The sequence below is a fragment of the Macrobrachium nipponense genome, chromosome 30, assembly GCF_015104395.2.
Source record: "Macrobrachium nipponense isolate FS-2020 chromosome 30, ASM1510439v2, whole genome shotgun sequence".
NCBI classification, from domain to species: domain Eukaryota; kingdom Metazoa; phylum Arthropoda; class Malacostraca; order Decapoda; family Palaemonidae; genus Macrobrachium; species Macrobrachium nipponense.
In genome coordinates this window covers 53,669,605-53,693,042 of record NC_087218.1, presented here as the reverse complement: position 1 = coordinate 53,693,042, position 23,438 = coordinate 53,669,605, and the positions used below count along the sequence as shown (strand labels likewise).

At 43.6% G+C, this 23,438-nt stretch overlaps 1 protein-coding gene across 2 annotated transcripts in view; it reads left to right on the top strand.

The window, feature by feature from the left end:
* Positions 1-23,438, top strand: part of LOC135202511 (saccharopine dehydrogenase-like oxidoreductase) — a 71,497-nt gene that overhangs the window by 9,140 nt on the left and 38,919 nt on the right. For both annotated transcript variants that reach the window (XM_064231944.1, XM_064231945.1), the window contains exons 2-3: positions 22,081-22,172; positions 22,478-22,684. In XM_064231944.1, the coding sequence (XP_064088014.1) occupies positions 22,101-22,172; positions 22,478-22,684 (279 nt within the window). In that variant the 5' untranslated portion in view covers positions 22,081-22,100. The remainder of the gene's footprint in view (positions 1-22,080; positions 22,173-22,477; positions 22,685-23,438) is intronic.

The following is a 23,438-nucleotide window of genomic DNA, read 5'->3' as shown; positions in this document are numbered from 1 at the left end:
GGTAACGAGGGTGTTTGCCAGAGATTGGCAACACTGATCGTTTATTTTAACCAAAGATTTGGTAAATGTTTAATAAATGATGGTTCGGGCTGGTAAGTGACCAGGGCTAGTTCAGGTGTTCAGGTAGTATTACAATATTAGTTTTACAATAAAAACTTCATATTATTTTAGAAAGAGGAACCAGCTTAGGGACCTATAAATACTTCAGAATCGCATAAATTGCACTTTTCTGATTAGGAATATACCATTACTAGTTATGCCCGGAGTTGAATAGAACATAAGTAATCAATTTTTGTTACGTTTACAAAAAATGAGGATTCTATTTTTTACTAAGGCGAGTGGCTATTAAAGAGAGATGTTCACCCTTTGACTCCCTCCAAAAAATGACTTATAGCACCGCCCCCTCTTTTTGTTCCACTTATACACTTCGTTTGATTGCCCCACGTGACATATTCACGCACCACGTGACTTGATACTTTGAAACAATTGGCTCATTTTAAACAAACGAAAGCCAGTTATATTTAAATATTCCTGCCACCATGGCGCTTCAGGCATTACTCTAGGCTAACTCATCAGTACTAAGCATGGCCGTCGTTCAGATAACTTGTCGTGGTTGTGATATAGACTATTTTGAATTTATAAGACGATATTACTCGCAAGATTCCGAAATCATCACATTTTTGCAGGCACATGGTGTTTTACCTACAGCAGTAACTTGTCCTCACTGTGATATAACTTGTACATATAGTGAAACAAGGCATAAATTTTCGTGTGGCCATCGAAGGAAGCTTAATAAGCAGAAGGGAAGTAGAAAGTGTTCGTATTCGGTTAGCCTTTTTAAGGGGACATTTTTAGACAGTTTTCATGTGAAACCCGGGGCAGTTGCTTTGTTTGTAAACCATTGGTTAAGAAAATCTTTTGATCATATCACTATTATAGGGTGCCTAAAGTGGCCAAGTAGAACAAGCGTAGATTGGCGATCGTTTTGTTCCGAAGTCACAGAACAATGGTTTTCCAACCAACCGCAAATTGGTGGTCGTGACGTCATTGTGGAAATCGATGAAACGCTCTTCGTACATAGCAAATACAATCGTGGTCGACAACTTACCCAAGTGTGGTTGTTTGGGGGAATAGAGTGAATCTCTAAGAAAAAATTCGTTATTCCTCTTTAACAAAGAAGGCCTAGACAGAAGTGCAGAGATGCTTATTCCACTTATTAAACAATTTATTTTACGTAATTCTGTTGTGATTAGTGATGGGTGGGCAGTGTATCGCAAACTTGCTGAAGAAGGATACATGCACAAAGTGATCAATCACAGCGAACAATTTGTTGACAGAGACGATAGTAGTGTGCACACGCAAATCATTGAATGCCTTTGGGGTGATATAAAAGAGTGGTCGAGACGCCCTGGTAACCGAAAACAATATCTCAAACAATATTTTGTGAGATATTTGTCTATAGACAATTTCAATAAAGAACAGGGTCAGTTGCATCACAACTTTTTTTTATTGAAGCTGGGAAATTATATGTACCTTATAGTGATCGACAACGACCACAGGCCGAAACCGATAATTCATCTTCGGACAGCGATATCGACCAACCAGGGCCTGCTTTTTAAGGTAAATATAAGCTCAGGTTTAGGTTGTAACTATTTCAGGTTAGGCTTGTAACCATTTTTCGGGTTGTTTGCATATTGCGTTGACGCCGTGTAACGCAGTTGTATTAGATTAGGGTTAGGGTAGGGTAGGGGAGGTTAGGTTAGGTTAAAACACGTCGAAACAATAATTTAAACCATTCTATCTTGCCAGAACACGCAAGCTTGCCAAGAATCATTAAAAAACACGTCGAAACAATAATTTAAACCATTCCATCTTGCCAGAACACGCGAGCTTGCCAAGAATCATTAAAAAACACGTTGAAACTAGTTTCGTTTCCCTTTGTTATAGAGTAAAGTCTAAAACCGTTCATTTCCTAGGAAAATGAAGGTAATCTTTGTGCAAAACACATCAAAATCACCTAGAAAAACATATTTTCATGTCATTTTGGGCTGGTTCCTCTTTCTAAAAATTTACCCTAACCTAACAGAACATATTATCTGACCGGGGGGGCTGAGCCCCCTGTAACCCCTCCCCCCATCGTAAAGGAAGACAAACTTGAAGGTAGCCTAAGATATAACCAATAAAAAGGTTCTAATAATTAGCAAAATTATATCCATAAATTTTTTATGGGTGAGGAAGGATTGTAAAATTATGAGCGTACAGAGGCTGGTAATGGAAAGAGAAGAGAGAAAAAGGTGTAAATTGAAATGTGTGTAAAAGGATATATAATGGAATATATATAAGTGTAGATGTTCCAATAAGGTCAAATTTTAACAAAGAAATTATGGGTATGAAATGTATTCTTAATGATGAATCGCAAACAGTCGCACGTGAATACTGGAAAGGGAAGGGAGTGATTTGTGTATAGATAATGTATGAAATATCCCAAGCAACTTGCAATTTCACGTAACCGACGGGAAGGTAGGTATCGAATCGTCCTAACACCCACTTCTAGTCCAACCAGGAAGGCATTTTCAGGTGTCTGTCCTCAATTACAACTTAATATTTCAAGGTATATATGGCAAAATTATTAGGTGAGAACATGCCAAAACAAATATTATACAAATACTATGATAAAGGAAATAGGAATAAACACTAGAATTCATATAGCATGATTAAAAAACAAGTTAGGAAAATGAATTTATGTAACTCAATGTATGAATACCCCCCAATTCTTCACTCGGTCCTATAGCAATGTAGGGGTCATACTACAACGTGATTGGCTAAATACATGTACCCCTCCCGTACACCCCCTTTTTTTTCCTCGCTAAGAACACAAGCTCCCTTACAAGTAGCGCATGCGCAGTAGGATTCGGTGTTGTAATAGTAGTAGTAGCAGATGGGATTTGGATGGGAAATGGCTTCACTATCGATGTTTTTGTTATTTTCTATTGTATTTCGTGTTTTAAATGTCATAAATAATGGGAAATACCACAATAACACGGCAAAACCTTCCCCCTGTGTGGGATGCTGCCACGTACATCCATGCAAGAAATGGAATGAAGGGGTGACAAAATAAACCCGTAGATTCTTTATAATCTTGTAATGAAGATATACGTACTGACATCAACGTGAAAGCAGCGGGAAGCAGGTCCGTGCTGGTTACTACAATGACCACTGGACAGTGACTGACTATGCACACGGCGGGAAAAAAAGCGGTGTTGACACATCTAATTAGTACATTGTTGCCACGATGCATAATGAAATAGTGGTCTTACAATATGTGCAATGGGAAAAAATAAATGGAAACAAATATCATTCTTCTACGAAGTAATATTAAAGCAAATATACATTAATGTTCATAAACTGTACGTAATGTAATTAATATACATACAGCATAACGTTAAATATCTATTCACCTCCCTCCCCCTTTACGCTCGTAGCAGTGTCTCGAGTGGAACATTAATTCCTCTGAGCTAGTTGAGGTGATTGACGAGGGACATTGGAGGGTTCGAATGATGGCTCTCTTTCCTGGCCAGAGCAAGGGGACACAGGGAATTGGGGAGAGGTGCCATCACTCATATTAGTCACTGGGCGTAAATGTCTTCGGTTTCGAAACCATACACGACCACTTGGAAGGCGTATTTCATACTTTCTTGACATTCCGCGGCCCATCACTTTGCTGACCTTGTCCCATCGAAGCGTTGTTGTGTCCTGTATCCTAACTCGTTGGCCGATGGTGAGCTTGGGTAGAGGGCAGGCATGAGCATTGTTAAGGCTCATGGCCTGGTTGGTTTGGGCAGCAGTGCGACGGTCGTAATCTTCAGTCTTAGTTTGCCACTCCTCTGCGAATGATCTGGGTTGAGCCGGAACACAAGTGCGGAGAGGAGGGCCATAGAGAATCTGCGCAGGGGAGCGTCCAGCGGGGTTCGGTGTATTCCGAAGCTCCAGCAGTCCTCTATCAAAGGCTTCACAATCTATGTTCCCGGGTGGGGCATTCTCGATGATAAGGTGTTTAACAGCTTTCACTGCAGCTTCTGAGTGTCCATTAGCCTGAGGGTAATGTGGAGAAGTGATGTTATGAACTCCCCAGCAGTCGGCAAATTGCTTGAAGTTGTGTCTGGAAAATGGGGGTCCTCCATCAGTTCGTAAGCGGAAGAAAACAGAACATTCTTGTAACTCTGGCTGCAGTTGTGCCACGTTCACAGGGAACAACCACAGGCCAGCCTGAAAGTCTATCAGCAATAACAAGGAAGGATTTCCCTGCTACGTGGAAGAAGTCAGCTGACACACTTTCGAAGGGCCGGGATTGATTGTCGTCACACGTGTAAGGTTCTTGTTGCTGACTAGGGAGAAGCTGTTGGCAGGCCTCACAGCTTTCTACTTTACTCTTGATATCTGCATTGATGCCTGGCCAGAACACTGTCTGCCTTGCACGATGTCGAGTAGCTTCAATCCCTCGGTGGCTGTCGTGGAGTCGATCCATGGTGTGTGTATGGAGGGCTGCAGGGATGATGATCCTGGGTCCATACAATACTAACTCTCCATCCGCGTAAAGGTTGTCCCGCAGCTTCCAATACAGGAGGGTGGAAGCATGGAGATCGTAGCGGTCGGTAGGAAAGCCGTTGGAGACGTAGTGAAGAAGACGACTGTAATCTTGATCCTGAGATGCTGTCGTGCGGATTTCTTGTAGGGACTTATCTTCTTCGATAATGGGTCCTGTTGCCTGGTCGTTAGTGGAAGTGGCGGTGCTGGCAACGATACGCCTGACATGTGCAGTCGAAGTAGTGTACTCTTCATCTTCAGGTGTGGGGCGACTGGTTGTGGAGCGAGGCAGGCCATCTGGTATGCAGAGTTGTTTCCCTGCGCGCCATACTGCAGTGAAGATGTAGGGGGCCGCTTGCATCTTGAGATGAAGGCGTGGATTCTCAATAGCATCCAAAGTGTAGTGATTGAGAATCTGTATCAAGGGGCGATGGTCAGTCATTAAAGTGAAATGTTGAAGTCCAGACAAGTATAGGCGGCACTTAGCTACAGCCCAAGTGACTGCAAGTAGCTCCAGCTCTATGGTGGCGTAGCGAGTCTCTGTATCCGTAAGGAAACGAGAGCCACACTGGACGAGACACATCTGACCTCGGCCGTTATCTTGAAGTAGGGCATAGCCGAGACCGTATAGGCGTGTGTATTAGTAGGGCGTACTTTTGGCCTAAAATGAAAATTGATATAAAGAGATATGTTTTAAGCTGTCATGAATATCAAATTGCCGGGAAATCAAATCAAGTAATTACCGGAGTTCCGTTGTGTAATATTCCTTCAGTAGGCGAATCTTTTGAGAATGTATTTATAAATATGTTCGGACCTTTGCCTAGAAGTAAGGGTAGAGATGATTGCTTAACTAATCTTGAGTATTATAGAAACAATCTAAGAGATGTTTGGCAGCTAGCGGAGGAGAATGGAAGCGCTTGGCACTTAGCGAAAGAAAACGCGAGAGGAAGTCAAGGGGAAATTAAAGAGAAACTTGATCTTAGCGCAAACAAGAGAAGTTTGTGTGTAAGAGATAAAGTCTTAGTACTAGTCTCGAGAGAAAGTCCCTTTTTTCCTTATAAGTTTGAAGGTCCTTTTTCGGTGTTAGAGGAGAGGGGAAATATACATTATAGAATTAATGTAGAGCAAAGGCAATGAATGTAAATTTGCTTCAGAATCATAAACAATGCCCCGTGCTGTGGCCTCCGCCCATGTAACAGTGTTATTGAGTGCGATTAGTGAAAAACACAAGGTGTTTTAGTATTTATAATATTTGAGCAGAGTTCAGAAAATGGAAAAAGTAGAAGTATAATGTTATAGCTAGTAGCTTCTAGAGATTTTTCTCAACGAGTAGCATAATAACCGTTTTCTGTTATCGCACGAGTGGGTGTGTGAGTGGGGAAGTGTGCGTGTTTGACTGGATTAAAGCTTTATGCAGAATTGTTTCCTCGCTGTTTAATTCTTGCTTCTCTTTAGAAAAAAATAAAATCAGTTTATTTCATTTTTTTTCTCTTTTGGGGGGGCGTGTGATGGTAATTGCTTCATAGCAAAGGAAGTTAAAGGAAAGGAAAACGCCTTTTCGAAAGTTCGGCAGTAAGGAGGCTTTCGCGCCCGTGTTGGAGGCGCCTGTTCTGGAATCGTCGGGCGTGTTGTGGACCGCATCATGCGCCAATGTGTCGGGAGAAACGCTGTGATTTCTGATGCAATACCTCGTCTAGATTCATCTAGGAAATTCTGGAAATCTCGGGAGTGTGAAGTTCGCCGTAGGCTCCGCCCCTAGAGTGCCGTATAAATACAACGAACGAACTTTGGAGAGCAGTGATTGTAAGAGAGATCACCAGTTAGTCACAGAGAGATTGTAAGAGCCACATATCAGATTATCAGTGAGAGATCAGCAGCAGCAGAGATTATCCGGGAGAGATAAGAGAAAGGAACCGACGAAGGATCAGGAAAAAAGTTGGTTGGATACTGGCCTAGTCGTCTTCAGGAGTGGACGAATCATTTCATGTTATCTCGACGTTGAGCAGACTTCAGAGAAGAAAAGATCCCGCTAGAGGTTTTGGGAGTTCCTGCCTTACAAGTAGACTAGATTCTGCAATACGGAGTCAAGAGGACGTCTGCAATCACCGTTTTCCTTTTGAGAAGCCATCGCCCCGAATTGCCAAATTGACTAGCAAGTATTTGAATTGCCTCACTGTTCCCCCAGTTCATGCAGTGTAAGATTCTATTTTTTTTTAATGTAAAAAGGAGATACCATTCTGCATTTACCTATGTTAGTAAGCTTGTAAATAAACCTTTGTTGTGTTAGTGTTTCTTTCTATATTTGTATCCCCAGTTTCAACTGTTGGTGTTGAAATATATATTTTTTTTATTATTTCATATCGAACCTGAAGCGGACCTCTCTCAGAGGCTGTAACATTGTGTCAACCTTTGCCCAGGATATTTCGACACTGTAACAGGCACGTAGTACCGTTCCACCACTCGCTAGCCTCGGTTAGCCGCTCCTTTTATATGTAGAGGGTCAATGTTTTGTATGCAGAGTAAGGGGTCAGCCACAAATATGTACCCTCATGTGTGTTTACACCGGAATTACAAAATTTCAGACACCCCCCCCAAAAAAAAAAAAAAAAAAAAAAAAAAGTTTCCCACAGTGGTCCCCCAGGATTGTGAGATGGGAAAATGGGTTAATTACTTAATGCCCCCAACATAAATGCAAAATTTCAGCATATTCAACTACGTATGCATTGGAAATATATATTATTTTCTGAAGACGAAACAGAGCTCTTATTAAGATTTACATACCTTGGTTTTTGTCAGAGGTCGGATGTTTTTAGGATTTGAGTTATGGATGCCCAAAAAATGTATTAAGTAGGCAAAAAATGAAAAAGATGCATAAATTAGCTAAATAATGCTATGACAATTCCAAATGATTTTTTTTCTTTCTTTTGGCTAAGGATTTTCATACATTCAACCTACCTGTCAGATATATACATAGCTATCGACTCCGTCGTCCCCGACAGAAATTCAAATTTCACGGCACTCGCTACAGGTAGGTCAGGTGATCTACCGCCCTGCTCTGGGTGGCAGGACTAGGAACCATTCCCGTTTTCTAATCAGATTCTCTCTGTTGCCGGTGGTATCAACATTGTTGTTACTTCCTCCTGACTAGAATTCTTTTTTCACAACGCTTTTGATCATCTCTCGCTGATATTTGGTGACGTACTTGGATTGTTGTTTGGCATTCGCTATCGTGGACTGTTTTTTTTTTTGGTTTTTTTTTTTGGACTTGGTTTTGGAATTCGTGAATATGTCTGACTCTAGTGTTAGTTTCAGAGTGTGTGTGAATGAGGGCTGTAAGGTGAGGATTCCGAAAGCTTCGGTAGATCCTCACACTACATGCAGTGGTTGTAGAATGGTTGAATGCTCGATTGAGAATACGTGTAACGAGTGTGAGAAACTGAGTGCGCAAGAGTGGAAGATTCTAACTTCTTACTTGAAGAAGTTAGAGAAAGATAGAGAGAGGAAGGCGGCTTACAAAACCCGCAGAATGTCTACATCTCGTGATTTACTGTCTAGTTCTGTAGCTTCTTCCTCTGATAATCATGCCCATTCTGTTTCAGCCCGTTCACAAATTGCTAATAGTTCTGCTTCGGAAATAGCGGAACTCAGAGCTTCCCTTCAGAAAATGCAGGAAAAAATGGCAGCATTGGAAGGTAAGGAAAGTGAATGTGGTTTCGCTAGTGATATTAGTGTCCCCAGTGTAGTGGAGGGGGCGTCTGGTCGTCTCTGCGACTCTCCCAGGCCTAGACCTCTTCCAAGCTCCCTGGCCCGGAGGAGAAGGAAAGTCGAAAGCCGTACGGGGGTTGTGGAGAATCCCCAACGATCAGGCGTCCTTCTTCGGCAGAATCTATCATATCACAAACTGCCAAGGACCGCTATAGGAAAAGCGTCCTTCGAGAGTGCTTTTTCGTCTTCTAGTTCGCCCTCCCTCGATCCGAGAAGAGGATGGAAGGAGTCGAAACTTTCCCGTCCGCTGAAGAGGAGTATGAAAGAACATGAGCTCAATTCTAGTCCCGAGCGCTTCTCTGAAGAAGGAGCGCCTTCGGTAATAAAGAAGGCTAGAAAACAATCAGACTCTGGGTCTGGAGGAGATCCTAGAGCGCCTTCCAGATCTCCCTCTCCTGATTCGAAGGGATTCCTCAACCAGGAGGAAAATTTTATTGAATATGCAGGAACAATTAGCCTCGTTGGTAGGAGTTCTTTATAAGGAGCCTACTCGTAAGAAGGCGATGATAGGCTTCCTATTAAAAGATCTAAATACCGATCCCCTGTCACGCGCAACGAGCCTTCCAGGGGAGGTGTCGCACAGGCGACCATCTCCGGCGGGAACGGTGCGTTAGACAGGAGAGAAGTAAGAAAGGAAGTTACTCCTGTCAAGAGTTTGGCTCCAGCCAGGAGCCAGGCTCCGAGTAGGCGCAAAGAGCCAGAGTATTCAGTACAACGTTCAAGATCTTCAACCAAGCGCCAAGAGTTAACTGAAGAAGATGATCCTGTTAGGAGTAGAGCGCTTGTTAAACGAAAAGCGCCTACCATGATCAATACTCCTACTAAACACCAATACGCATTCCAAGGATCAGGGAGTATTTGGAGGCGACATTACTCCTGCCAGGCGCCAGGAGTCTTCGGACCTCGATACTCCTCCCAGGCGCCAGGAGTATTCCGAACTTTATACTCCTCCCAGGCGCCAGGAGTATTCTGAACTTAATACTCCTCCCAGCGCCATGAGTATTCCGAACTTTTTATACTCCTCCCAGGCGCCGGAGTATTCTGAACTTAATACTCCTCCCAGGGCGGCCAGGAGTATTCGGAACAAGATGCGCCTACCAGAAGCCAGGAGTATTCGAAGCGCGTTGCGCCTGCCAAGCACCAGGAGTATTCCAAACACGTTACTCTTCCAGGCGAGATACTCCTGCCGTACGCCAGGCGCATTCCCTGCATGAAGAGCCTGACATCCGACAGGAGTCATCCAAGCGTCAATCTTTTAGCAAAGAGAGAGTAACTCTTAGTCCCTCTCCAATTAGGAGTGCTTCTTCAGAAAGGAAGAGAGTAAGGGAAGAAACAGAAGAAAGAAGGGAGCCTTCTCCTTCCGAGCCTATGAACCCAGAAGATGCCTCGGGGGATGAAATGAAGGAAGGATTTTCTAATTACAAAGTTTTATTGTAGTGTCTTACCGAACAATTATAGAGCCGTGATTTCCACGAGCGGCAGGATACTAAATTCAAATTTAGCGCGTCTGCGTCGCCAACACTGGTGGTGATGACGTCATCTCCCTCCACTCGCGGGAGAACCAGGTACAACTGCCCAGGTGAATCCAATTCTTTTCCTGCCGGCGTCCGGTGAACATCGGTGGTCGGTGCGGTTGGATGACTTTGCTTCGCTTTTTTCTTGTGGATTTGATCTTCGGAATTGGTGAAGTACTCTTTTTTGGCGTTGTTGTTATTTTGCTTTTTTATTTAGGCGTTGCCATGTCGGATTCTAGTCCGTCGGGAGTTGTGTTTTGCATCTCAGGATGTAAAACTCGATTATCCAAGTTAGAGTATGATTCTCACACTAAATGTGTTAAGTGTAGGGGACAGGTTTGTTCAGCAGATCGAACATGTAACGAGTGTAGTGATTGGACTGATTCTCAATGGAAGTTTTTTAGTTCATACTCGGAGAAATTAGCTAAAGACAGAATTAGAAAAGCAGCGCTTAGGGAAAGTAGACTTATCTCTGCTTCGTCTTGCGATGCATCTGTTCCTTCTGTTTCTCCTCAAATTGTTATGTCTCCTCTAACTACACCTCCTATTCCTCCTACTAATCCCACTTCTCCGGCTTCCCGTGTAGTTTCTTCGACACCATTGCCAGTCTGGAATCGAGGTTAGATCAGAAATTTTCGGTACTAGCGAATACGGTTTTGCAACTTGGTAATTCAGTTAAGACGTTTTTGGAGAAAGCGGCTTCAGGTAAGAGTGTAGTTGAGGGTGCGTCTGTCTGTCCTGACACATCTCCTAGACAAAGGTCACTGTCCAGCTCCCCCGCACCGGGGAGAAGACATACCGGAAGGTCCAAGGGAGGTCGATCGGGATTTGCCCACAGACAGGCGCCTCTCTTGTTGAGCCTGTTGCGCCTCAACAGGGCTCGGTTAAGCGTTGGAAAGGTGTTGCGGTCAGACGCCTTTCAAATGATTCAAGCGATTCGTCTCCGGTCGCGCGGCGCTCTTGGCGAGATTCGCCCGTTTCGCGTCCCTTAAAGAGGCGTTCAGGCGCCGATTCTTCGCCTCCTCCAGTCAAGCGGTATAAGGGAGTCCTGAGAGTAGGGTTGCGCCTCGGCCGTTAGCGGCTCGTTCGTCGCCTCAATCTGTGCCTTTTTCGGCTCCATCTACTAGTAGAGATTGTGGTTTTAGCGCTGTAGCTAGCAGTTCTAAGGGTGTTTCTTTAGGCGCTTTTTTGTCTGTTACGCCTGATGCGCCTGTTTCGCCTCGAATTTCGGCGGCTCCGAGCGAGGCGCAGTAGTTTTTTTTTTCCGCCCCCCTTCCTGCTGAACATTTAGGCTCTTCCAAGCCTACGTTAACTGTTTTTGATTCGTCTCTGGCGCCTTTGCGCAAGCAGTTAGAGATGTTAACCAACTGGATGAATTGAGTCCAAGGGTGGTTCGAAACCTTCAGATCCGGTTGTAGTTCCGTCTACTACTTCGGCGGTATCGGAGAATGAAGAAGAAGTAGAGGAGGAGGATTCACATCACCTCTCGTGTTATTCACGTCTCCTTAGATTTCTTCTGGTATCTTATCCAGATTATTTTGAGAAAGCGGCTCCGCGCTCCCCAACTTCGACTTTTTTGATGAGGATGAAAACTTCAGACCCTCTCCTCCCAAAACTTGTTCTATCTAAAGCGGTTAGAACATTCGTTGAAAGAGACGGAGAAATGGATGTCTATGAAAAGAGACTTAGGGAAGGCTCTTTTGCTTACCCTCCCTCTAAGTTGCTTCGTAAGAGGTATAGGTTTTATGTAACTGGGGAAGCTCCTTCTCTGGGAGTTTCTGCCTCCTCCCAGGGAGACTTCTCCAGTTTAATCGACTCCTCTAGAAGATCTGCTTTCGCCGCAGCGAAAGTTTTCTTTACAGCGCCTGAGTTGGACCACGTTGTAAAGAATCAATTTAAACTTTTGGAAGTCTTTAGCTTCCTTGATTGGACTATTGGCGCTTTAGCGGCCAAGATCGAAGACTGTCCTTCTCTTTCTCAGGAGTTAGCGGAGGATTGGATTGGTGTTCTGTCCTGTGCGGACAAATCCATTAGGGATGGATGTGATGAGTTAGCTTCGCTCATCGCCTTTGGTACCCTTAAGAAAAGGCAACTTTGGTGCTCCTTTGCTTCTAAAAGGGTTACGTCCCAACAGAAGTCTGCTCTCTTGTTGCTCCTTTGGGAAAGCATAACCTCTTTCCAGACGATGTGTGTTGTCAATTTCGTCTGCGCTAGATAAGAAATCTACTTCGGATTTACTGGCACAATCTACTAAGAGACCTAAAGCTCCTGTGGAGACTGTTCCTTCGGTTTTTCCTCTGGCCCAAGCTTTTTTTTCCTTTTCGAGGGAGAAAACCCAAGCGCTTCTTTCGGCCGAAGTCGAATTTGCGACCTCAGTCTAAGGCCTCGGCCAAGGTTAACAAACCTTCCAAATGAAAGCTCGGTTCTTCATGCACCAGTGGGAGCCAGGCTGGCTCTGTTTTGGGAGGAATGGGAAAACAGAGGAGCAGAAGCCTGGGTAGTGCAAGTACTCAAGTTCGGCTATCGTATTCCTCTCGTTTCACCTCCCTCGCTCTCACCTGTGCCAATTCCATTCCAGGCATACTCTCCGGGCTCGGACAAATTTCTGGCGCTAGCCGCAGAAGTGGAAGCGCTTGTTCTCAAAGAAGCGATAGAACAGATAGAAAGGGGATTTTCCTCCAGGCTTTTACAATCGCCTTTTTGTAGTTCCCAAGTCATCAGGGGGCTGGAGGCCGGTTTTGGATGTGAGCGCCCGAACTTGCATGTCCAGAAAACAAAATTTCATATGGAGACCACTCGGTCGGTTTCTGGAGTCCATCAGACAGGGGGATTGGATGGTCTCTCTGGACATGCAAGACGCTTATTTTCACATTCCGATACATCGCGAATCTCGGAAGTACCTGAGGTTCATGTTCGAAGGCAAGGTGTTTCAGTTTCGGGCGCTTTGCTTCGGACTAGCGACCGCTCCTCAAGTTTTCACCAGGGTTCTATCCCCGATAGGAAGCTGGCTGCACATATTAGGAGTAAGAATCTCCCTCTATCTGGACGATTGGCTTCTCCGGTCGGAATCAGAGAGTCGGTGCATGAAGGACCTTGGAACAATCTGGATCTTGCCAGAAAGTTAGGAATTCTGGTCAACAAACAGAAGTCCCAGTTGGTTCCATCTCAGAGCATCCTTTATTTGGGGATGATTCTGAATGCTCAAGTTTTTCGAGCTTTTCTGTCCCCGAAGAGGGTTCAAGGCTGTCTGGAGACAGTTCAGGAGTTCTTGGACAAAAAGGTAAGTTCTGCAATCAGTGGATGAGGCTCCTGGGCAAATTGACGTCAGTGGAGAAATTTGTGACGTTGGGAGACTGCACATGAGACCTCTGCAGTTTTTCCTGAGAGCCTCTTGGTGCAGGAAGACACAACCAGACTCGATTACCTTTCCTGTCACAGATCAAATAAAAGAGGACCTAAGGTGGTGGCTCTCTCGAGCAAGGTTGGAAGAAGGGTTAGATTTACGACCCATCCTCCCGAACCTACAGTTCTTTTCCGACGCATCGGAAACAGGTTGGGGAGCCCTACTGGGAAATCAACGAACTTCAGGAGCTTGGTCGGAGAAGGAGAAGAAGTTCCACATAAATGTAAAGGAACTGTTAGCAATTTTTTTTCCTGGGGCTCAGACAGTTTCGGAGCTTAGTAGAAGGTCGAGTAGTGGCAGTGCACTCCGACAACTTCCTCAACAGTCCACGGCTCTCTCGTACGTGCGGAAACAGGGGGGGACTCAGTCTTTCTCTCTATACGAAGTAGCCAAGGATCTCCTCCTGTGGTCAAACGAAGCGAAGGTTCAGCTAGTCCCGAGATTTGTTCCGGGAAAGATGAACGTCCTGGCGGACGAGTTAAGTCGTCAACAGCAAGTGTTACCTCTGGAGTGGACTTTGGACAACAAGATTTGTCAGAAACTTTGGCACCTTTGGGGACGACCGTCAATAGACCTGTTCGCGACATCAAGGAACAACCGTCTTCCTCTCTTTTGTTCTCCAGTCCCAGATCCTCTAGCTTGGTCGTGGACGCAATGCTGTTGGATTGGTCGGGTCTGGAAGCTTATGCATTCCCTTCCGTTCGGTTCTAATAAGAGAGGTGCTGAACAAGTTCATGTCGCACAAGCAATGTAACACTAACGTTAATCGCTCCCTTTTGGCCCAGGAAAGAGTGGTTCCCGGACCTTCTCCAGTTGTTGTTAGTAGACTTCCCCAGACTTCTTCCTCCAGACAAGTGGCTTCTCAAACAACCTCACTTCAAGAGGTTCCACCAAAACTTGTCCGCTCTAGCTCTGACAGGGTTCAGACTGTCCGGAATCTTGTCAGAGCGAAAGGATTTTCAAGAAGAGCTGCAGAAGCTATCGCTCGTTGTAGGAGAGAGTCTTCTAACAAACTCTATCAAGGGAAGTGGAGAATCTTCAGAGAGTGGTGTAGAAGTGCTAAAGTCTCTACTTCTGCGACCTCTTTAACAGAAATAGCAGATTTTCTTCTATTTCTTAGGAACTCTAAGAAACTGGCTCCTTCGACGATCAGAGGATATAGAGCCATGCTCTCTTCGGTTTTTCGACATCGAGGTTTGGATATTTCCTCCAATTCAGATCTGTCGGACCTCATTAGGTCTTTCGAAACCACTAAGCTCCCGCAAGATACAGTGGCTTGGGAAACTTAGATGTGTGCTTAAGTTCTCATGGGGCCACCGTTTGAGCCTTTGAAGTCGGCTTCACTCAGGAACTTGACTAAGAAGCACTTTTTCTTCCCCTTATTGCACTAGCTTCTGCTAAGCGTGTCAGCGAATTGCACGCTATAGACAAAAGAGTCGGTTTCTCTCAAGGCAATGCTGTATTTTTGGTATCTTTGACCTTTCTAGCCAAAAATGAGAATCCTTCTAATCCTTGGCGAGGAGTTTTGTGGTAAGGAACTTATCTGATTTGGTTGGACATGAGGAGGAAGAAAGGCTCTTATGTCCAGTCAGGGCTATTAAGCAGTATCTGTTTGCCACTAAGGGTATTAGAGGACAATCTTCTAAGCTCTGGACCTCGGTTCAAAATCCCTCTCGTCCTCTTTCTAAGAATGCTATATCGTTCTTTATTCGAGAGCTTATCAGGGAAGCTCACTCGCAGTCCGAGAACGACAATCTTTCCGTTCTGAGAGTTAAAGCTCACGAGGTTAGAGCAGTGGCAACTTCTTTAGCATTCAGAAAGAATTTATCTTTAGCTTCGATTCTTCAGAGCACGTTCTGGAGATCGAATTCGGTTTTTGCGAGTCATTATCTCAAAGAGATAGAAACGGTTTTCGAGAATTGTAAAACGTTAGGTCCTGTGGCGGTTTTCTGGCATGGTGTTGGGAGAAACGGCACAGGGGTCGTCACCTCTATGCTAACTTTTCACCTTGAATAGGTTGTCGAGTTCAAGGGAAGCTGGGGGTACTGAGTACCTGGGATACTCACCAGTCTGTTAGGTCAGATTTTACAATGGTTGGGTATATATGTTTTTTAAATCTGGTGTTGGTGACAAATGTTTTGTATGATTGAATTTCTGGTCTTAGCCCAGGGCAAGGGCAATCTTTGTTGTTACTATCCTCCGTCAGTCAGCCTTGACTCGCTTGAACTACGGAAGGATTCCACTCCTGTAGAGGCTAACTTTGGTCAAATTCCAATTCCCCTACAATAGTAAGAAGAGCACCGACCAGAGGCAGTAACAGTCTGCTGTAGCTCTCTTACAAGGTAAGGTACAACAGACACCTTGAGTGTTTACTGGTAGTGCCAATAAATGTAATCATTTAAAAATACTAGTGGTCCACTGAATCCCACCTTCCCAGAAATGTGTAATCAGCTCTATAATTGTTCGGTAAGACACTACAATAAAAATGAAATTTTCATTATTAAAATGAAGTTTTATTGTATACTTACCGAACAATTATGATTATACCCACCCTCCTCCCCTTAGGTGGACGGACGGGCAGAAAGAATTGGATTCACCTGGGCAGTTGTACCTGGTTCTCCCGCGAGTGGAGGGAGATGACGTCATCACCACCAGTGTTGGCGACGCAGACGCGCTAAATTTGAATTTAGTATCCTGCCGCTCGTGAAATCACGGCTCTATAATTGTTCGGTAAGTATACAATAAAAACTTCATTTTAATAATGAAAATTTCATTTCTTTCGTTCCTTCTCTTGGAAGAATATGGAGACTTTAACGCCAGCCGCTCCTCCTTCTCCACGCTCTCTGTTTTCGAGCACGAAAACGCACAAGTCTTCCTCTTTCCTAAAAATGAAGCCTGCTATATCTATGAGGAGGGCGCTACAATCTCTTGACTCCTGGTTCAAGAAGAAGAAGGAGTTAGGAAGGACACTTTTTTGTATGCCTCCCGCTAAACTTACAGGGAGGAGAGGCATTTGGTCGAAACGGGAGAAAATATGGGATTGTATCTGTCCGTTTCAGCTGAGTCAGACTTCTCGAGTTTAGTAGACTCATCGAGAAGACACGCCTTGATTCAGCAAAAGTAACATGGGGTCTTTCGGAAAACGGACCACCTCCTCAAAGGGCTTTTTCACACTCTAGAAGTTTTTAACTTCTTAGATTGGTCCCTTGGGGTTCTTGCCAAGAAGTCTCATGAAAAGGAACAACTGGACCCAGAAACCCTAGATAGCATCCTCAACATGCATTGATAAGGCGGTTCAGGATGGATCGGCGGAAGTATGCTCCCTCTTTGGTGCAGGAGTTTTAAAGAAGAGGGCGGTTCACAGTGCTTTCCTCACGAAGGCCGTCTCTCCTTCGCAAAGATCCGCCTTATTGTTTGCGCCTCTCTCAGAACATCTTTTTCCCTCGCAGTTGGTGAAGGATATTGCCCATTCACTGACTGAAAAGGCCACCCAGGATCTCCTTAGACAATCCTCAAGGAAAAATAGGCCTGTGGCCAGTGAGGAAAAGAAAGGGGCTCGTCCAGCTCAGCAGCAGCCCTTTCGAGGAGGCCTTCCAGCTAGATCTATCGCCAGAAGGAAGTCAACCGAGAAAAGGGGCAGGTCTTCCTTCCGTCCCTTTAAGAAGGGAAAAGTGAGAAATCTATCCTCCAGACACCTGTAGGAGCCAGGTTACATTTCTTTGCGAAAGCCTGGGAAGACATAGGATCGAATCCTTGGACGATGTCAATCATCAAGAAGGGTTATTACATCCCATTAAAGGACATTCCTCCCTTGACAACATCACCGAGGGAACTGTCCGCCAGATACAAAAGACCCTGTTCTGATGGATGCTCGCTTCGTCAGATGGTGGAACAGATGTGGGACAAAAGAGCAATAGAGCTGGTGCTGGATTGCAGCTCCCCGGGGTTTTACAATCGCTTGTTTCTTGTAGCAAAAGCCCTCGGGGGGATGGAGACCGGTACTGGATGTAAGTGCGCTGAACAAATTTTGTAAAACAACAGAAGTTCAGCATGGGAAACGTCTGCTTCAGTCCTTGCAGCACTGCGTCAAGGAGATTGGATGGCGTCCCTAGACCTTCAGGACGCATATTTCCACATCCCGATCCACCATTCGTCGAGGAAGTACCTTCGATTTATGTTCGAGGGAAGAATCTATCAGTTCAGGGCCCTGTGTTTCGGCCTTTCCACGGCTCCTCAAGTCTTCACGGACGTGATGAAAAATGTATCAAGACATTTACATTTGAAAGGGATAAACGTCTCCCTGTACCTGGACGACTGGCTCATCAGAGCCAGGTCTCAAAAGCAGTGTTTGGAGGACCTGTCAACAACACTGGAATTGACAAAATCATTGGGATTGATCGTGAACCTCGAGAAGTCTCAGATGATCCCCAGCCAGAACGTGGTTTATCTGGGGATTCAGATGGATTCTCGGGGTTTTCGAGTTTTTCCCTCTCAAGAGAGAATAAGGAAAGGCTGTGCCACAGTATCGAACTTCTTAGGGAAAGAGCGCACTTCAGCGAGGGAATGGCTGAGCCTTTTGGGGACCCTTTCCTCGCTCGAACAGTTCTTTCCCCTAGGAAGACTACATCTTCGTCCGCTTCAGTTCTTCCTGAGAAGAAGTTGGAGTTGGAAGACAGGACAGCTCTCGGACACGTTTCCAATCTCGGAGGAAATAAAAAATCATTTAAAGTGGTGGTTGATTCCCTTAAAAGAAAACAAAGGAGTATCCCTGCAAGTATGGAACCCAAGCCTGACATTGTTCTCAGACGCGTCGGAGTCGGGCTGGGGTGCAACATTGGGATCCAAAGAAGTGTCAGGCACCTGGTCGGCAGAACAGGTGTCATGGCACATAAATTGCAAGGAGCTTTTAGCAATTCACCTTGCGCTAAAGAGCTTCGAACACATAGTCAGAGGCAAGGTCGTACAGATAAACTCAGACAATACGACCGCTCTGGCTTATGTCAAGAAACAAGGAGGGACTCACTCTTTCGCTCTGTACGAGCTGGCAAGAGATCTGTTGATTTGGGCGAACCAAAGGAAGGTAGTTCTTCTAACGAGGTTTGTCCAAGGGGAGAGGAATGTGAGAGCGGACAGACTGAGCAGGAGGTTCCAGGTCCTTCCCACAGAATGGACACTCCACTCAGAAGTCTGTCAGAGCCTTTGGTACCTTTGGGGGAAGCCTCAAATAGATCTTTTCGCCACATTCCTCTCCAAAAGGATAGACACATTTTGTGCCCTAGTGGAAGATCCCAGGGCTTATGCAACAGACGCCTTTCTTCTGGACTGGTCAGGGCTAGATGTTTACGCTTTTCCCCCGTTCAAGATACTGGGGGAAGTAGTCAGAAAATTCGTGGCATCCGAAGGAACCAAAATGACTCTGATTGCTCCGTATTGGCCATCTCAGATTTGGTTCACAGAGGTGATGGAGTGGACAGTGGACTTCCCCAGATCTCTTCCAAACAGAATAGATCTGCTCAAACAAACCCACTTCGAGAGGTACCATCAAAACCTTCCCGCTCTTGCTCTGACTGCCTTTCGACTATCGAAAGATTTGTCAGAGCGAGAGGGTTTTCTCGCCAGGCAGCAAGCGCAATTGCTAGAGCCCGCAGATCATCTACTAGGCGAGTGTACCAATCGAGTAAGGGAAGTTTTCAGAAGCTGGTGCAGGTCGAAGAAGCTGTCCTCTTCCAGTACCTCTGTGACCGAAATTGCGGATTTCCTTCTGTTTCTTAGAGAAAAGTCGCATCTCTCGGTACCGACTATTAAGGGGTACAGGAGTATGCTGTCAGCAGTCTTTAGAAACAAGGGATTAGATCTAACGAATGATAAGGATTTGCACGACCTCATTCGTTCCTTCGAAACATCAAAGTCACTTGAACCTAAGTTCCAAGCTGGAACTTAGATGTGGTTCTTAAATTTCTATCCTCCGAAGAATTCGAACCACCACAGACTGCTTCATTTCGTAATATCACTAGAAAGTGTTTGTTTCTGATGTCTCTTGCAACGGCAAAAAGAGTCAGTGAGTTGCACGCCCTTGAATCACGAGTCGGCTTCAAAGGAGACTCTGCAATTTGTTCATTCCAGTCTCTCTTTCTTGCCAAAAATGAAAACCCTTCGAATCCCTGGCCCAGGAGCTTCGAGGTAAAAGGACTTTCTAGTTTGGTGGGCAGAGAGGCAGAAAGATCCCTTTGCCCAGTTAGAGCTCTTAAATTCTATCTGGACAGGAAGAAGCAGTTGGGGGGTTCGCAAAAAGGTCTTTGGTGCTCAGTAAAAGACCCAAGAGAGCAATGTCCAAGAACGCCTTAGCCTTCTTTGTTAGAAGTGTTATTACGGAAGCTCATAAGAATTGTCCAGATGATTCTTTTAATCTTTTAAGAGTGAGAGCCCACGAAGTTAGGGCAATCGCAACCTCTGTGGCGTTCCAAAGAAATATGTCACTTAAAAACATTTTGGATGCAACTTATTGGAGATGCAACTCTGTGTTGCATCTCATTATTTAAAAGATGTGCGAGTGACGTATGAGAAATGTTTTTCTCTAGGTCCGTTTGTGTCAGCACAGACGGTTCTGGGTAAGGGAGCTAGCACCGATCCTTAATAATGTATGTAACCCTCTTGTTGGATGTGTTCTTGAGTTTCCTGTGCATGGAAGTGTCAGGTGTCGCACAGGCGACCTTCACTTCTCTTCACTAGGAGATCGAGTGACAGCTGACTTTTAGAGGGGTACAAAAATTTTTTTTTTTGTATTATTGTATGTGTGGTTATTGAGTTTGTGGTTGTTTGCTAAGAGTTTGGGGATAGCTCTTGGCAATCTTAGAACTAACACGGGTGTTAGGTTCGGGTGATCGGGATCGGTTGTGTGCTCCTTAAATAAAGGCGTGTTGTCATATAAGCGGATGTGCTCCCATTGACAAATGCCAGTTAGGTTCTGTCGAGTAAGTGGATGATACCCCATCGACAGATCCACAAGAACTCTTGGCCACAGATCACTATCTCGCTAAGGCTCTTGAGGTGAAGCAGACTCCTAGACAGCAGTCACGAAGTCTTCCACCTGATAAGGTAGGAACCAAGGTCTATAAATACCTACAACATATGTTGTTTACCTGTCTAGTCAGTAGTTAGCTGTCTCTTGCCCTCCACCAAAGGGTGTCAATCAGCTATGTATATATCTGACAGGTAGGTTGAATGTATGAAAATGATATTGTTATGATACAATAAAGTTTCATACATACTTACCTGGCAGATATATACAATTGAAGACCCACCCAGCCTCCCCGCAGGAGACAGGTGGAAGAGAGAATCTGATTAGAAAACGGGAATGGTTCCTAGTCCTGCCACCCAGAGCAGGGCGGTAGATCACCTGACCTACCTGTAGCGAGTGCCGCGAAATTTGAATTTCTGTCGGGGACGACGGAGTCGATAGCTATGTATATATCTGCCAGGTAAGTATGTATGAAACTTTATTGTATCATAACAATATCATTTTTCATATCTATCATGAAGCCAGATACTGTTTTGTGTTATCTATGTGTATTTGTTAGTTTATTAAATAAAGTATTGTAAATAAGCCATTGTAAATAAATGCCAGGTCAAATGTTAATCTAATATTTTTTCAAGTTTTATGAAGCATATTAATTTAAGGTTTGAATTATATATTAGAAAGCCAAACATTATCAATCCATGATTTTGTATGTGTATAGTGATCTATATGAATTCATAAGAACACCAAACATATACAAGATAACAGTGTACATTATATCAATTTCAGGCCTCATCCCCAATACCTTCGACCCAAGGTACTTGCCTTGGTTGCTCTCAGTATGTACTCCAGCTCTATCACAGAAATACCCCACAACTCCCCCCGCGACCAAAGTGACTTTACCTCTTTCCCTAATTTTATATACTTTGCATTCTTTATTATTCAGAAAGGAAGGTTTTAAATGGTGTATTATTTACTGCAAATTATTCTGAAAGGAAGTTTTAAAAAGATGATCCAATATTTTGTGCAAATTATTCTGAAAGGAAGTTTTTAAAATGATTGTGCAATATATTTTGTAAATTATTTCGAAAGGAAGTTTTAAAAAGATGATGCATCTGCATGCTAAATCCTATGTAAGATCTTCAGGTTTGTATGTTAGGAAAATTGGAAATTACTTGAAAAATGTGTTATATGTGTTCCAATGGTGATTTCAATGATTGGTAGCTTGGAAAATTTTTCTGGGATGTGTTAAACCTCATAATGAAACGTGCATTGCCTTTAGTTGGGCAACCAAGTAAAACACAGAAAATTAACTTTGAACATATTAATGTTTCATAGGATTGAAGCAGTAATCCTGGCAGGAAAAGTGGAACAGATCAACAAGTTATCAATTTAATCTTTCTCTTCACACTTGGTGCATTTTTTTTATTTTGTAACTTGATATCTAATTATAAACACAACCCCTGTTGTTTATTTCATGAAGTGTAAAATCAATTTTAATGATTTGTCCTCATCCTTTCCTTCAGCATCATATATGTATTATTTTCATTGGATGCACCCCAGTCTTATGTCTTGTTTTCCTCTCTATAATATTATCAAACTGCTCTCCCTCTTTTGGTCCTTCTTCCCAAAGAAAAAATGACATTTAGGGAATATTGTAGTACTTACCAAGTATGAGTTTATGCATATTTTACAGACGTATCTACCTCAGCATCTTTGTCCTTGATGTTGTATGGTATTAGTTATTTTTCTTGATGAATTATGGAGCTTGCTTGACTTCATGTGTACTTGAATTTCAGATTTCATTTACGCTGCAAACATGGGAGATAACGAGTATGATGTTGTGGTATATGGAGCAACTGGCTTTACGGGACAGTTTGTGGCAGAAGAGGTAAGAGGTTTATATATTTTGCTTTTAAATATTGATCTGGCTTTAATTGTAAGTTTTGGTAAAGGGAATTGATATACATAATTTATTCTTTATATTAGATGTCGCCTTCCTTGCATTTTACATAAATTTTTGCAAGCCATGAATTGCTCTAATTTGTTTTGAGACGCAGTTATGAAATATGTTTGTGTATACATAAGCAGAATGCAATAGCACATCACTTGAGGTGCTTTAAATTTTAAAATGTAAATGTTACATGGAAGGTGATGGACATTGCTCAAATATTAATTTTATGTTTCTTATCTTAGGTGGTCAAAGCAACTGAGAAAAATACAGGGCTAAAATATGCCTTTGCTGGTCGGAGCAAAGAGAAACTTGACAAGACTGTGGAAATGGTAAAATCCAACACTGGCTTGGATGTTGATGCTGGCCTGATTATTGCAGATGCTAATGATGAGGAAAGTCTAGTCAACATGGCAAAGCAAGCAAGGATTATCATAAATTGTGTTGGCCCAGTAAGTTAATTTTGTTTCTATTGACCCAGATGCAGGATACAGGATTGGTTTAGTCTTGAATGTGGAAAAAAATATAATTATTATATACTGTAGTTCAAAGTCAAATTTGATTTTCTGTCAGTCATGAAGTTTTTGGATTTAAATGGTTGACTTCCAGGTTTAGATACTAGTACTGTACTGTATTCGTTTTACTCATGAAAGGAATTGAATGTTATTGAAGGCTCATTTGATTAGTTATCATTAGTTAATAAAATCATGGATTCTTGTTGGTAATGTGTTTTGACTTAAGGTTATGGCCTCAAGCTGCAACCCTTTACTGTACCTCATTTCGTAATCTCTTTCTTCCCCCTTACTTGACACTTTCTTAACAGTAGTTTTATATTGCAACTGTGATGGTTGCCTGCTTTTACACTTTTAGAACCTTTTTACTCTCAATTTCCTTTTCAGCCTGGAATGACCTCATAGGTCCTAGATGACCTTTGGTCCAACTTTCATATTCCAGTCCAATATAATTCAGATACCCAAGCTTTCAAAAGGTAACTTTAATGGAAAAACTTGGCTTTTTATACCTCATACTTGGTTGTGTGACTGAAATTTGTAGGCATCAGGCAGACTATGAAACAACCAGCTGTTGAGGTACTACCACTTAAGAACACAAGATCTTTCAAGGATAGGTCAAATAATCTGTTGATGATCCCTCTCTTAAGTAGTCCTATTCCTTAGCTACTCAAACTGAATAGTCTGGCCTATTTTT